General features: G+C 38.5%; 1 protein-coding gene across 3 annotated transcripts; it reads right to left on the bottom strand.

Moving 5' to 3' along the window:
* Positions 1-225: 225 nt before the first annotated feature.
* On the bottom strand, positions 226-13,947 carry NMI (N-myc and STAT interactor). 3 transcript variants are annotated; one of them, XM_063318373.1, is made up of 9 exons: positions 13,837-13,947; positions 10,573-10,647; positions 10,259-10,417; positions 8,522-8,638; positions 6,251-6,413; positions 4,858-4,964; positions 3,435-3,618; positions 2,305-2,411; positions 226-592 (listed from the first exon to the last, which is right to left on the bottom strand). In XM_063318373.1, exons 2-9 carry the CDS (start codon positions 10,642-10,644, stop codon positions 392-394), a joined length of 1,110 nt encoding a protein of 369 aa, XP_063174443.1. In that variant the 5' UTR covers positions 10,645-10,647; positions 13,837-13,947; the 3' UTR covers positions 226-391. The 3 variants fall into 3 exon arrangements, with proteins under 3 accessions (XP_063174443.1, XP_063174441.1, XP_063174442.1); XM_063318371.1 differs by lacking the exon at positions 13,837-13,947 and adding an exon at positions 13,099-13,198; XM_063318372.1 differs by lacking the exon at positions 13,837-13,947 and adding an exon at positions 12,412-12,561.
* Between the last annotated feature and the right edge of the window lie 509 nt (positions 13,948-14,456).

The following is a 14,456-nucleotide window of genomic DNA, read 5'->3' as shown; positions in this document are numbered from 1 at the left end:
CTTATGCTTTCAATAATGCAATGGACACAGGCTACATCTGTAACCTGTAGAGCACAAGAGCACCTTTATTCCTAGGTTACGGAATACCGCCATCACACAATTATGCCACAGGCAGTTCTTATTAACTACTTGTGTTGTAAGCATGGGAAAGCACTAGAATTTACTGAAGTGAGTTGTGACTAGATCACAGCTTAAGCTTCACAAATTTCAACAGATTCAATAAAACCGAGTAAAAAGCGGACTTTTAATAGAATATAGCTTTCAATAGGATTTAGAGGGTGGTCCTGGCGCTATGTTATGACCAACTTCAGTCCTAAATCATTACAGGTTTATTATTCGATTAAACTCTTAGCATAATTGGAAGCTGAGCCTGTGTACATCTTCAAGAGTCTCATATAAAATCCCCTTTATCAATCTCAAAATAGGCTACTTTCATTCCTTTGGGAATGTATGTCACTTGATCCACCTCACCCCCACCGTTGCTAGGTTTCTGGAAGTGAATTTCAATCATGTCTTCCACATTCTCCTCATCTTTCTGTTCTGCGTTGATTCCTCTTAATAGTACAGTTTTCCTGGAAGTCCCTGAAAACATCTGACACACACAAAAAAAGCATTCCAGATGTTATCTCCACAGTCTTCCTTAAGGAAAGCTAAAATTGGAAGTGCCATCATTAAGTGATAACTACATTTTCTTTCATTTTAACTGGTAACAGAATATAAATACACTGTTCAAGAACCAACAAAATACGACTGCAGACATTGCATCTGCCCTCCGCATGCCCTTTTTAAAAATACCCACGTATTACATGTAGGATCATGGCAGGTAAAGGTTGAGAAATCAACCATTTGCTCCCTTGCTGTGATCCTAATGAAAATAACTCCTCTATATTGGAAAGGAAACTCCATCAGAGTCATGGCACATTTCCTCCTTTTGAATCTAACGTGATCATCAGTGTCTCTCTTCTTGCCAAGACTTACTCTGACCCCAATAAAGCAGCTGCTTGAAAAGCAGCAATTCTAACACTCAATTAGGCTGTTTGCAAATAAGCAAAGTTAAAAATCCTAATTCTTACCTCCCTTTGGGTGGATAGCACTGACCATGTTACGCAGCTTATGGTACTGTCTGAACCCAACAATTACCTTTAACATCTGAAAACCTGGCCTTGTAATTGATGACAAACCCTGGGTACAACCCATTTCCAGAATCTCAAAATGATGGCAGTTTTTGGGTTTAGAGAGTAGTAACCCACCCAACCCTGGGGCAGAAAGTACAATAGTATAGTCAGACTCATTAATATTTATGTTAATTCAATGTGCAACATAAACCAACCTTCACTAAATCGAAGAAAACAGACAGACCTAACCATTATCAAACCACCATTAAGTGCTTGATGGTATTAGGCCTACCATATCTGTAGCATAAAACATGAGATGACCAGCAGATGGCAGCAAAGAGGTTTTTCCATCTACTTAAAACCCATCCAGCAGTTTTCCAGATTTTTGCAGCCCATATAGGGTGCATGTTATGGTGTAAGCAGATTTAACTTCATTCTATATACATTTAATATTGAGGAACTCAGCTCTGTTATTTACTCATATAACACATTTTCCAACTGCTGGAAATATAATGGGCAAGTTATCTGGGAAGTAGGGAATACTATTTATTTTTAATCCGTTCAATCGAGTCTGATTGTCGGAGACTGCCTGGACAAGTCCCTGCAGTTTTCTTGGCAAGGTTTTTCAGAAGTGGTCTGCCACTGCCTGTTTCCCAGGGCTGAGAGAGAGGGACTGGCCCAAGGTCACCCAGCTGGCTTCGTGCCTAAGGTGGGACTAGAACTCACGGTCTCCCGATTTCTAGCCCGATGCCTTAACCACTACACCAAACTGGCTCTCCAGGGAATGCTATGCTATGCTATGCTATGCTATACGGTATATTATAATACTATTAATTATATAATATAATTAATTATATAATTATAGTATAGTATAGTACTATATTAGCTATTAAAAAAGCTATAAACCTTATTCCAAAGGAAGTCCCTTTGAATTCAGTGACTCACATCACACTAAACTGCAGGATGCTTTGTTTGATTTTAATGTATCATGTTGATTTACAAACTACTGGCTGGTTTGACACAAGACCTAATGGTACAAAGTGTTGTATAAATCTGCTTCATTGTGGTTTATTCAGTAAACCACAGTTTAGCAAACCACAGCTTAACATAATGGGTTCATCTGGCTGCTGAATTATCAGCCATGTTTGATTATTCCCTCCAGTTAGCTAACCTGGCATTATTGACCTACCTGAACGTTTTCCAGATAGCTTTCACTGACAGGTAAAACAGTGAGAAGATGCCTCTTTCCAAATAAATCAATACAGTATTGCCCATACTTTATCATATTATTAAGAGCTAGAATAAAAATAAAATACACGATTTATATGAAGAGCTGCACATCTGAAAAAGGGTGGTTAATTTTAAATAAATTTAAATAAATTAAATCCTAAACATTAGTTCCACATATACTATATACTACACAAACACACACACAAACCACATATACTACACATATAATAGTGTAGATACTTATTTAGGGAGAACTAGTTTGTCATTAACTATGGAACATAAAGATGCTTACTTCAATGTAAGCCACCAGTGGACTGGACTATAAGGCAAATATAGTAATCCAATATTCATCACAAGTCTTTCTTTCCAGCACAATAATGGTGCAATTCTAGATAGCTCTACCTGTAGATAACTCACAAAGGTCCAGTGGAATTTAATCCAAAATAAACAACTGAAATGTAACATTAACAGAAAATCTTGTGTAGCGCTTCCTTCAAGAGTTTCACTTTCTCCTTAAATTGGCTTTCTCCAACCTGGTACCTCCAGATATACCAGACTATACTGTTCCTTGTTCATTAGCCAGTTTGGCAATAGCTGTGGTGGCTTGCTTTCTAAAACATCTGGAGAGCATCAAGTTGTGGAAGGCTGCCTTGGATTCTAGTGAAAAAGAATGGCACAGTGTTGATCCTCAAAAGCAGAGAGTGAAATCTTTGGGCATCCATAGACCTGTTAGCAGGATGAGTAATACCTTCTGATGATAACTGTCGAAGAAGACTGGAAATGCCCTAACGATGTGCTGGGTAGGTATAAGTAAAATATTCAAGTCAGAATGATGGGGGATGTTGTATATAATTTAAAAATAAAGAGAAGCTCAGGGAATGCATTCTTCCCAGTCAGCCCTAAGCAAAAACCATCCCATATGGTGATCCATGTGCTTTCTATCCCAAAACCGAGTTAGACTTGGGACTAGATTTAAGTAATTAATTTCTTCTAAGACTATGTGCTTGAAATCAAGTAAGCAATGTGATCTACAAACAAGGCTGATAACAGACCATATCATAAAAATAAAGAGAATAGTTCAGAAATTACCTATAGGCTGGGCAAAGGTAATGAGGGCCATTTGGAAGTGTTGATTGTAAGATATATTCTGAATTTCACCCAGTTTAGCTTTGCAAAAAAGCAGCTCCAATTTGTCTCTCATCCATTCCTCAGGGATCTTTACATTGGGGATGTTAGAAACATTAATCTTCCTTTGAGAGATCTTAACATGGAGCTGGAAAAACAATACAAGCCAGTCCCAAAATTATGCACATCAAAGAAAATACAACTACTGAAAACATGCCATGATCACAGCATAATTTCTGATAGAGAAGAAAGTTTTCTCATTATCTATATTGGACTTCCTTCCAAGGTGCCCTCCCAGAGTTCTCCTTGGCCATATTGGCTGGAAATTTGGGAGTTACGGACACAACATAGCAAGAGAACACCAAGCTGGGAAAGGCTGAATGGATGTACTGTAGCTATTGTTCATTAAAAACTTTACTGTAATAGTCAAGAATTAAATCATTTCTCAGATTTTAAGGAAAGAATGTAACAGCTGGACAGAGAGTGTGATGATTTGTACAACATACTAAATTAAAATTGTGGTTTTCTCAGCAAAGCATAATGAAACTATAGCTCAATGTGATACGTACGCCCAATCAATAGCTAGGGAAAGTAGCGTAGTTTTTTTTTTCCTCCAGGCTCTGTAATGGATTAGCATTAAATATGAGCTATCAGCTACAGTGGCTTGTCCAACAAACCATCATTGAAACAAACCATGCGTTAGTGTAATGTTGGAATTCAGGAACTTTTCAACTACAGTACGTGTTCCAACCAAAATTGCCACTACAGGTGGCTGCACAGAGTTGATTTTGAAAATACTAGCGGAGTCAGACATGGTTAATACCTGCTAAACTGTCAGTTAGATTAGGAAAACATGCTGAAAGAAGGCAATGGCAACCCACTTCCATACTGTTGCCAAGAAGATAGGTCCTTGGTAGTCCAATGGAACTTCCTTAGCCAATAAGCATGCAGAGTCCATCTTTAAGAGAGGCCAGAGAACATTCATAAAATGGTCTTTAAATTGGACGTACAGACAATCTTTTTCAATAAGGTTTCAATCCACTGTTTGGCCAACAGATCATAGTATCATAACAAGATATACTCAGGAAAAAGGATGCAGTATGTCTGAATATATATTTTGCTGACTCAGTTGTAAACCTCTAGAAAGGTACGTATCTGGAAAAAAATAAAAATTCCAAGAAAAATCTTGCCTTCTTTCTATGGGGTTAGGAAAAATGACAGAAGGGAATATCCATATCCCAACCATGAGAGCCTTTATATCCATGTAGATCTAGGCAAAGCCAGTTGAACTTATTAGGCTGTCTATACATGGAGGTCCAGTTACCAGTACAAAATATAGAGTTCACATTATTTTGATACATTTTAAAATTTTTCATGATGCCATTACCTCAAATGTTGTTCCCATCTCCAAAGCAACAGGACAGGCTTTCAAAACAACCTTCTTATTTTCCAGGTTGATGATATGGCTATGTTTTCTAATCAGCTGCTGAGCAACTAAAGGACAATATATTAACAGGTTTCCATACTAAACATTGACTAAATAGTTCAACTTCACATGAGACATGTAGTCATGTAATCAACTGTGAGGAAAGCCAAGGTTTCAACAGTAACTTTTGTTGACATGGGAAACTAAGATTTGGGCTTTTTTGTTCTCAGTGTTACTGCTAGTTTTGCATGGTTTCCCAACTCAAACATAATATCACCCATACAATTAGACCACTCTAATGGTCAAAGTTTCTTGCCAAGGATAACAGGGTAACAGATCCCTGAAGGAAGTATTCTCGAAAAGGCTGCATTTTTCCATTCTTGCGGTCAGTACTGATAGATCCAGTAACAACTCAGAATATTCATAATTCAGCAGTTGGGGCAATGTTACTTTCCTTGGTACTGACATACTCTCACTGCAGCACTGGCTAGGTTCATGCTATGCAATAATGGGATCTAATTTGGTTTAGAGTATGAACCCAACCCAACCTATAGGTCAGGGTTTCTCAACCAGGGTTCCATGGAACCCTAGGGTTCCATGAGAGGTCACTAGGGGTTCCCTGCGAGATCACGGTTTATTTTAAAAATTATTTCCAATTCAGGCAACTTCACATTAAAGAGGTAAGTTTCATTCTTCATTTTAAGAATACTGTTAATGCATATATAAAGGCCTACACATGAAACAAATATAACATGGTTTCCCAACTCAAACGTAATACCGCCCATACAATTAGGCCACTCTATGTGTAGGAGTTCCCTGAGGCCTGAAAAATATTACAAGGGTTCCTCCAGGGTCACAGGTTGAGAAAGACTGATATAGGTTATGGTAAGGTGGGCAACAGCCAGCCTTAAGTTCCCTTTTAGTTGGCCCTCTAATTGGGTCATCTTATTGGCTAGAAAAAAAATAGCCTTCCCCTTGTTCAAAGCTTAGCATGATGTGTGAACCCAGTCACTCGTAGATAATTCATTGTTAGGCAAGTGCTAGCTTAACTGATGTGTGAACCCAATCACTTAATATCACAGCTGCCCCATCTACAGGAAGACTGATAGAGTTCGGGACCCTTAAATAGTATCAAATTATAAATTACCGTCTTTATTGTTTTTATAGTGGGGATGATGAGGTTAGAATTTCTGCTTCAAGCATCAAAACATACTGGTTAAGATAAATTCACAAGTAGCAGCTACCATTCGAATTGGTCCTAAACTTTTCTTGTCAGAAAAATGAAGAGTTTGCTTAACACAACTTCCCTTACTTAAAAATGAGGAAATATATTATTTGAATATGCACTCCATACCAGATTCTTCTTCAAACTGGATGAGAGCTTCTCCCTGGTTCACCGTGATTGGGATTTTTGTAGCTACATGAAAATGGCAGGACATGTTCATATACTCATCTTCATCCTTGACATCCTCTAGGTACACAAACTTCATTTTCTTTTCAGGGAGGCATTTCTTAAGCTGAAATTTTAGTAACAACACAGGAGATGGCAACTTTTAAGACAAACGAATTAAACATATTCTTTACCTACTAGTTAGTTTCAGAGACACCTAAGACCATAAATCAGCTTTTGTCGTATCAGCAAAATGCTGCTTTTCCCACCCTCTCCCGTTTGTCAGGAACTAAGTATTTAGGTTCACTATTCAAGCACTGGAAGAAGGAATAATAATATAAATAGGATAAAGAAAATTCAAATAAGCTCCAGCAGACTATCAAGAAATTCAGTCCTATTATTTGTGTTTCGCACAAGAGATTTTCAACATTCTCCTCAAATCAAGTATACACATGCCTTCCAGTTTAGGATAACCCTTCAGGCATTTGGCTATGAGGATTCTAGTTCACAAGCAATGGCACAAGTCCCTTTTTAATGTTTTCAGTTGTCTTAAACTGAAATGTGGAATTTATGGTTAAAAATAGTCCTCAAATGATAATCATGGAAGAATCCATTGATATCACTGCAGTTCCCCTAATTTATTTGGCTTGTTATAATAAACCTCATATAACTCAGTTTGTTCACATGTGGTTGTATTTTTCATAATTACTACATAAAACACATATTGACTACAGGTAGTCCTCATTTAACAACCGCTCGTTCAGCAACCATTCAAAGTTACAACGGTGCTGAACGAGAAGACCTATGACCAGTCCTCATAGTTGTAGCCATCGCAGCATCCCCAGTCACGTGATCATGATTCAGGTGCTTGGCAACCAGCTCGCAATTATAATGATCACAGATTCCCACAGTCATGTATGTGATCGCCATTCGCAACCTTCACTGCCAGCTTCCAACAAGCGAAATCAATAGGGAATCCATCAGGAGGTCGCAAATAGCGATCATGTGGCATCGTGCCTAACCACCACACAGGATTTGCTTAACAACAGCAACCACAACTGCCATCGTAAGTTGGAGCGTTCATGTGACATTGCACTTTATGACAGCATTGCTTAGTGACAGAGTTATTGGTCCCAATTACTGTTGTTAAATGAGGACTATCTGTAATGACTCTTTTCAAATGTTTTTGAACTACAATACTCAAAACTTGACCCCAGGCCATGTTCGCTGAAGTGGATGGATATTACAGTCCAACATTTTGTGGTCTGTGGATTGCTCATCTTGATGTTAACTATAGAACAATAAATTCCTTTGCAACCATGGCTTTATTGTTATTTTTTTCCTCAAAAAGGCATTACAGTGCATTCTGCTTTTCCTGAAAAGAGCTTAGAGTCTTGGGTGGCCCTTCATGGTTTAGCTCATGGCATCATTGAGGTGCTCAAGCTCCAGCACCACGACAAGGTAACGATCCTTTGCTGAAGTTAGAGTAGATAGTTGTGTAAATAACTTTCTCCAGGCTACCTGGATCTCCAACTGGTTAAGCTGCCAATGAATATTTATTTATTAATGCAAAAACTGCTTTTATTAAATAAACCATTAACAACAAAGAGAATTAAAAAATAACCAGGATCTTCAAAATTAGATTAAAAAAGACATATCCCAATACAGAATGGATTAGCAACACCTTTAAATCTAATGCTTTTTATAACTGTAAAACAAGGGCACATAAAATGTTGATGACTGATGTGACGTATTACTAAACCTCTGAGAACAAAAGAGTAACATTATGGCATCACTAGAACGTTTAAGGGGCAGAATTTCCATTGCATGGTCCACTGTTTGAGGGATTTGAGGCAGCTTTACAGAAAAAAATTCTTCTATTTCTTATCAGAAGTCAGCAGGAAATCCCATAGTTACTTGCCAATTTGCTGAATAATTTCAGCAAAATGTAGGGATGCAAAAGAAAGACCAGGCCCGCAACTAGGGTCTGTGTCACCCGGGGCAAACATGGATTTCGCACCCATTTTGGCGCTCCCCCCATGCTCATTTTGGCACCCCCCAGCATGGCTCCCAGGGCATACGCCCCTGCCCAGTTGCAGCCCTGAGAGATACTGGGGGCTGCATGCTGCATGCTAGGTTGCCCAACCATGCTTCAAAGTTTAAATAGTTTAAAACACTGAAGCAACCCAGTTGTATCCCCCACATGCACACCAGCTCATTAATGGAAGAGTTTACCGAAAATCTCTGTGTAAAGTTTCCACATTTCTCCTTCTTTGCTGCCAGATTCAACTTAAGGGCCTGGATTTCCATTTTCAGCTTATTATTTTGCTCACATATTAAGGAAACTTGCTTCTGTGGAATATGAAAAAAAAAGACTTCAATACCAAAGAATTAGTTTATGGATGTTTAAAAACAATGTTTTTGCAATTTTTTTTTTTTGCTAGAGAGCACACAACACCCTTGCTGAAGTTTTAATAGGTAAACCTGTAATCACCTCCAGCATTTTAGTGAAATTGAATTGTCAATCAAATACCATATAATTAAGCCACATGATTTCATTCTATTCTAAATGAAGTGTTTTAAGCAGTCCTATTATCTTGCTATTTTTGTATCAGACAAATCAAACAAAGGAGACTATGAATTCTTAGTATTCCTCAATATGGACTGAGACAACACCTATCAGGCTCAGGAGAGCAAGATGCTAAAGCCAAAGCCATTCATCCAACATTAACGGGATTAGCTTGGAAATGAATAGAAGGGCTTTGATCGAATGGAAGAAAGACACAAAAAAATTCTGCCAATTCTCTCTCTCCGCCCAAAAAAACGCTTGGTGTCCTACTCCACAGTAGTCCAGGTTTCCCCCATGCCCTGGAGAAGCCTTTCACAACTCCAGAAACGTAGGACTTCAACTCCCAGAACTGTCAGCAACAACCATTCCAAGGACATCTGCTCTGGAGGGTATTTTCAAGGATCACGGGGAAAAGGATGAGTTTAAACTACTCTCCTTAGTCTTTTCAAAGGGCACTTTTATTTATTTATTTGTTTAAGCGATTTTAGGCTTAAATCCAGTGTTTTAAAGTCAAATGCAAATGCTTTTAGAGTTTATTCCTAGTAGGAAGCTAAAGGTCTTTGAGTAGCTCTAGATGTTGTTGTCATCAAGAATGTTCATGTTTCCAGAAAGTTTCCCACCCTTTGGCTGTACAGTGAGGAGTACCACCCAGCGAACACCCATTAATGTGGATGTGCCAATCATTTAAAGCTATATTCATAGAAGCATGGCATATGTTGATCTTGCTGTTTTTTGCCCACTGAACCTGTCAGTTCATAAAGGTTGCATCCTTGGCCTAATTCTTAATATCCACATATTAGGTTGACAAACTGAAGTTTGAACACAAGCATTTTTATTTTGCTTATGTAACCCAAGGTGCTCACTTAAATTGAAAGTTTTGTGTACTTTTAAACCAACTATTTCTGAATTTGGAGATTCCAGATAGTGTCATCAATTAAAATTCAAACTTGTAGTTTTGGTTTGAACATTTAAGAAAATGAACATGCAAAACATGACCATGGTTTTAACACTTGAATCGATGGCTTCTACTTCGTTATCAACTCATGACATAAATTCTCCACAAGGACTAAAAATGTTAGTTTCCTCAGTGAAATAAGATCCAATTAGGCCACAATTACTAGGCATATGAAACAAGGTTTGCGGGATATTTATTTGATTTATACACCAACCAACTCCCAGAGACTCTGGGCAGTTCATAAAGTAAAAACACAGAAAAAAAACAATGATATAACAATAAAGAGGAGCAAAAAAATGGCAACAACAAAAACATACACACGCTACCCATTCCAGCCAAAAGCTTGACAGGTTTGACTCAATATTACTCTGTACACATCCACATTTCCCTGCATCACCATTTAGTTCTATTCTTAAAATGCCACAATATGGATAAATTGTTTCTTTACCGTTTGGTTCTCCAATATTCTCACTGTTTCATTTGCTCGCTTATTATTCTGATCCACTAGGTCCGTCAAATCCTTTTGCCTCATTCGTCTTTTCTCATCAACAGCAAGTTTTAAAAGAAGGATTTCAGTCTTCTGCTTTTCAGCTTTTTCAACCTTTTCCTGGGCAAATTAAGAATCTATTAATGCAGTTTCAGTGATTCCAATCAAACAGGGCTATCAGGGTTTTGGGGGAAAAAAAAAAGCACAGCCACATCTAGTCTATATATACAGCTCAACGGTCACTGGTGAGCCTCAAAAGGGTTCATAAAATTTACCTTCCATTTTTCTAGTTCTTTCAGTAGTTCAGTCTCAGTTGCAGATGTTTCTGAAATTTCACCTCCCTCCATACTCTACAAAACAAAAATGAAAGGATGTTTCTCTCCATTTTGTACCAAAAGCTATTTTTCACATTTCCAAGAGTTTCATTTTTTCTCAGATATGAAATCCATTTTATTTTCAAAGATATAAAAAATTCCTACCCAAAGATATAAAAAATTCCTACCCAATCAGAGAAACATACAAGAACAAGTTTTTGTTTTTTGTTCTTTAAGCAGAACCAAGTGACCAAACTTGATTTTAGTGTTTCCAATTTATATAATTTTTCATCTCATTTACAAGTGAGATGAAAAATTATATAGTTCATATTTTTCATACACAATAAAACACAATTATAATTATTATATAGCTAACAGAGGCAAATTTTGCCTTGACTTACTACTAAATTAATTTACCAAAGCTGTCTGTATGTGTGTACTACAGTGAATGTCAAGATTAAATAAATATTGACATTCACAACTCAACTAACAATCCCGGCCAATGTTTTGTGCATTGTCATGAATGTCCCTCAGGAATACCTCAGTGAGATTTCTTATTAAGACTTAGCAATTTTTGGATGTTTGCAAAATAAATCTGGGATTTTAGGTTTTATATGTAGTGTATTCACTGATATGTTCTAAATTTTAATCATTATAATACTAGATAAGGTATGATTTCCAGCATTGTCAGATTCCTTCTTCCTCCAAGATGCAACAGACAATAATATCTAGTCCAGGTGCTACTGTTTTACCATGCAATGAATTTACTGTTGAATTATAATTAGAATTTTAAACCTTTTAAAACATTAACAGCAAATCACACTTTTGTTAAATTTTGACATTTAGGATTTACAGTCAATATGAGAATCAGATTTTGCCCAATTCATCTCCAAGACCCAAATATGCCTACCCTGGAAGCAATTGTTTGCTTAGATTTACAAATAAATAATATTATTTCAAATACTGTAAATAATAACTTTACAAAAATAAATCTAATCAAATACTGAAGCCACAGTAAAAAAAAAAAAACATTGTATCCATTAGAAGTAAAGCAGTTTAGATAAATATTCACATTGTACATCATGCTGCATTCACTCAACAAACTGAACCATAAAACACACAAATGTAAAGTTCAGTTCCTTAAGACCATAATTTTACTCACACCACACACACGCACATATGTGCATGCACACACACCCCATATCTGAAGCAATTGGTGGTTATCACATAATTAGAGTTCGGGACAGTCATTGACTGGGTAGTTCATGTATCTTGTTAAAACTCAAATGTGATTTATTCAGTTTGTTTGCTTTTCTGGGTAAATTTAGCCACTGGGGTTAATAATCTACAACTTAACGCACCATGTGAACTCAGCCAATTGTGTACTGTTAAACATAGCATGAGAATCCACTTGTATAAATGCTTTGCTCTCTTCCTCTGTGCTGTACTATATATCATATTAGTATTCATCATTATAACACTAATTTTATATCTATATATCTATAATTTTATATAATAATGTAATACATAATACTAGTATACCGACAGGAAGCTCTGGCGTGGGCTGGTCCATGAAATCACAAAGAGTCTGAAGCAACTGAACAAATAAACAACAACTTTCATTATTATTTAGCAAATTTATATAGCCACCATCTCACAAATGTGACTCTGGGTGGCAAACAACAAAAGAGTTAAAACAAGTATCAACAACTATTAAAAACAATTAAACATAAATAGAACTAAGATTGCAGAATCCTAAACACAATATAACCATCTCACAGGCTCCTTGTTCCCATTGACCAGGTTTTAAGGGCTCTCCAGAAGGCTAATAGGGATGGAGCTAACCACACCTTGGGGGGAACAATGTTCCAGAGGGTGGATACCACAGCAGAAAAAGCTCATCTCCTGGGTCCTGTCAGATGGAACTCTTTAGCAATATATATACTTTTGTTTTTCTTTGTATCAGTTATTTAAAGGAAAGGAAAGGAAAGGAAAGGAAAGGAAAGGAAAGGAAAGGAAAGGGCAAAGATTGCCATTTCACAAAACTTGTTTTGTTTATGATTTGTTGAATCATATATCATATTGTCATGCCAACACTGGCTAGGTTCACAGCATGCTAGGCTCGTAAACAACTAACGCTCATCTCTAGGCCAGCTCTCTCTACCATGGCGGATCATTAGATGTGTGGGGACTACAACTACCAGAATTTCTAGCCAGCATGAAAGCAGGAAGTTGTCATCCCATCACATCTGGAAATCACCAAGTCGGAAAATGCATCATAGATCCAATCCTCCTTGCTGAGTATTTCTTTTTAAAATGTATGTGCTGCCCTAAAACCCAGTTGGGCAAGTGTGGACCTTTCCTCCCTTGTACCTAGCCACGGCGCAAATATGCCTTGGCAATCTTTTTTCCTACCGTGTCCGGATATTTTTTTCATCTCATTTCCAGTCTGTGAACAAAACAGGCTTCAGACTTCCTTAGTTTTACCTATAAAGGTTATCTTTTTCCCTTGATGCCAACTCTGGATGTATAACACCTAGTAGGATTTGTGGCTGATTACTTGGGGAGGAAGGCAGGGGACTAGAGGGTAAGGATCAGCAATGAGGGAGGAAGGCAAAATTTGCGCTGGTGTAGTTTCATGGATAGGTAGGCAGCGGGAAAGGCCCCGAGATCTCTGGATTAAGATGTCTGTTTGCAAACTAAACATCTGCAGATAAAAGTTCCCTCGAATGAAATTCGACTCCAACTTTTGACCTAGTATGGAAATCTCTGCCAAATCCTTCTTCCAGGACTTTTTTTCCTACGTCCAAGCTCCCGTAAAAGATCAGAAGTGTCAGATGAAGTCTTATCATAATATTAACCCGGCCGACGCTGCTTGGTTTTCGAGCAGCTGTGCTAAGGGCGGGAGCAGAGTTCAAACACCGGGCGAAGTTAGCAAAGGGGCGCTTGATACAGTTACACCAACTCGAAGCGTGGGTTTATTGTTATGCATGCCAGCCAGACCGAATTAAAGTGCATTGTAGGCCTTAGAGCGCAAATATGTAACTATGCTTTCGACCGGATCGTTTGTTTCTGTGATAAAATCATCCTACACGGGGAACCCTCTTTTAGTTTCGCTTTCAAACTCTGCGAGCGGATTCTGTTTGGATGGGGGAACCGCGATATATTTACACACCAGGAGCTTTCCCACTCCACGCGACCCACTTCCCGGGTGGATTGACTTACAGGGGTCTTTCCTTTGGCGGGACAAGTAAGAGGGGCTCGCAAGCAAGTCCGGAGAAGCTCCCGCTAAAGTTCCTCCACTTTCAAGCAGCAAGAAACGAAAGTCGGAGCCGCCTTTTACCGCAGATCACGTGGAAGGAAAGAAGGCGGGCGGGAGCGGCTACGGCCGGCAACCAGCTGCTGCGAAGTATCTCCCCTCGTGGCCAAAGAGGCAAGGCCACCCGCTCACCGTCCTTCACAAGGGAGCATCTCAGCTCCGTGGTGTTTTTCAGGTTTGCCGCGTTTACGCGCGGCGGCGCCCAGCCAGGTCAACAAGCCTGCGTTTGCATTTCGCGCCCCACCAAGCTGAAATAGGATTAGTTAGCTCTGAGTATAGTCTATGACTTAGTGCGCCGTATGAACCGAATCCTGGTTTAGCCAGTAAGCAATGATTAAGCAAAAGGGTGGTGTAGTGAGATAGGTGAATCCAGTCAGTAGTCTTAGTAACGCGCTGCCCTTATTCAGCATGCAAGCCGAGAAATGGCCACAGAGCTTTCTAATTCTAACCCTTTTCGTAGCAGACGCGGTGCCCTTATGCTCTGGGACTGAACAACCTTCCCAGTTTGATGGCAGCTGAGCGGGAT

Source organism: Candoia aspera, chromosome 1 (assembly GCF_035149785.1).
Source record: "Candoia aspera isolate rCanAsp1 chromosome 1, rCanAsp1.hap2, whole genome shotgun sequence".
NCBI classification, from domain to species: domain Eukaryota; kingdom Metazoa; phylum Chordata; class Lepidosauria; order Squamata; family Boidae; genus Candoia; species Candoia aspera.
The sequence above is the reverse complement of the archived record's forward strand: the minus strand, read 5'-3'. Positions and strand labels throughout refer to the sequence as shown.

Bases quoted from the DNA above. Each gene is read 5' to 3' on its own strand.
- NMI (XM_063318373.1), bottom strand. From the start codon at position 10,644: ATGGAGGGAGGTGAAATTTCAGAAACATCTGCAACTGAGACTGAACTA. The intron at 10,418-10,572 runs GTAAATTTTATG...TAATTTGCCCAG, and splicing joins AAGAACTAGAAAAATGGAAG to GAAAAGGTTGAAAAAGCTGA. The intron at 3,619-4,857 runs GTAATGGCATCA...TTGTTTTTCCAG, and splicing joins AGATGGGAACAACATTTGAG to CTCCATGTTAAGATCTCTCA.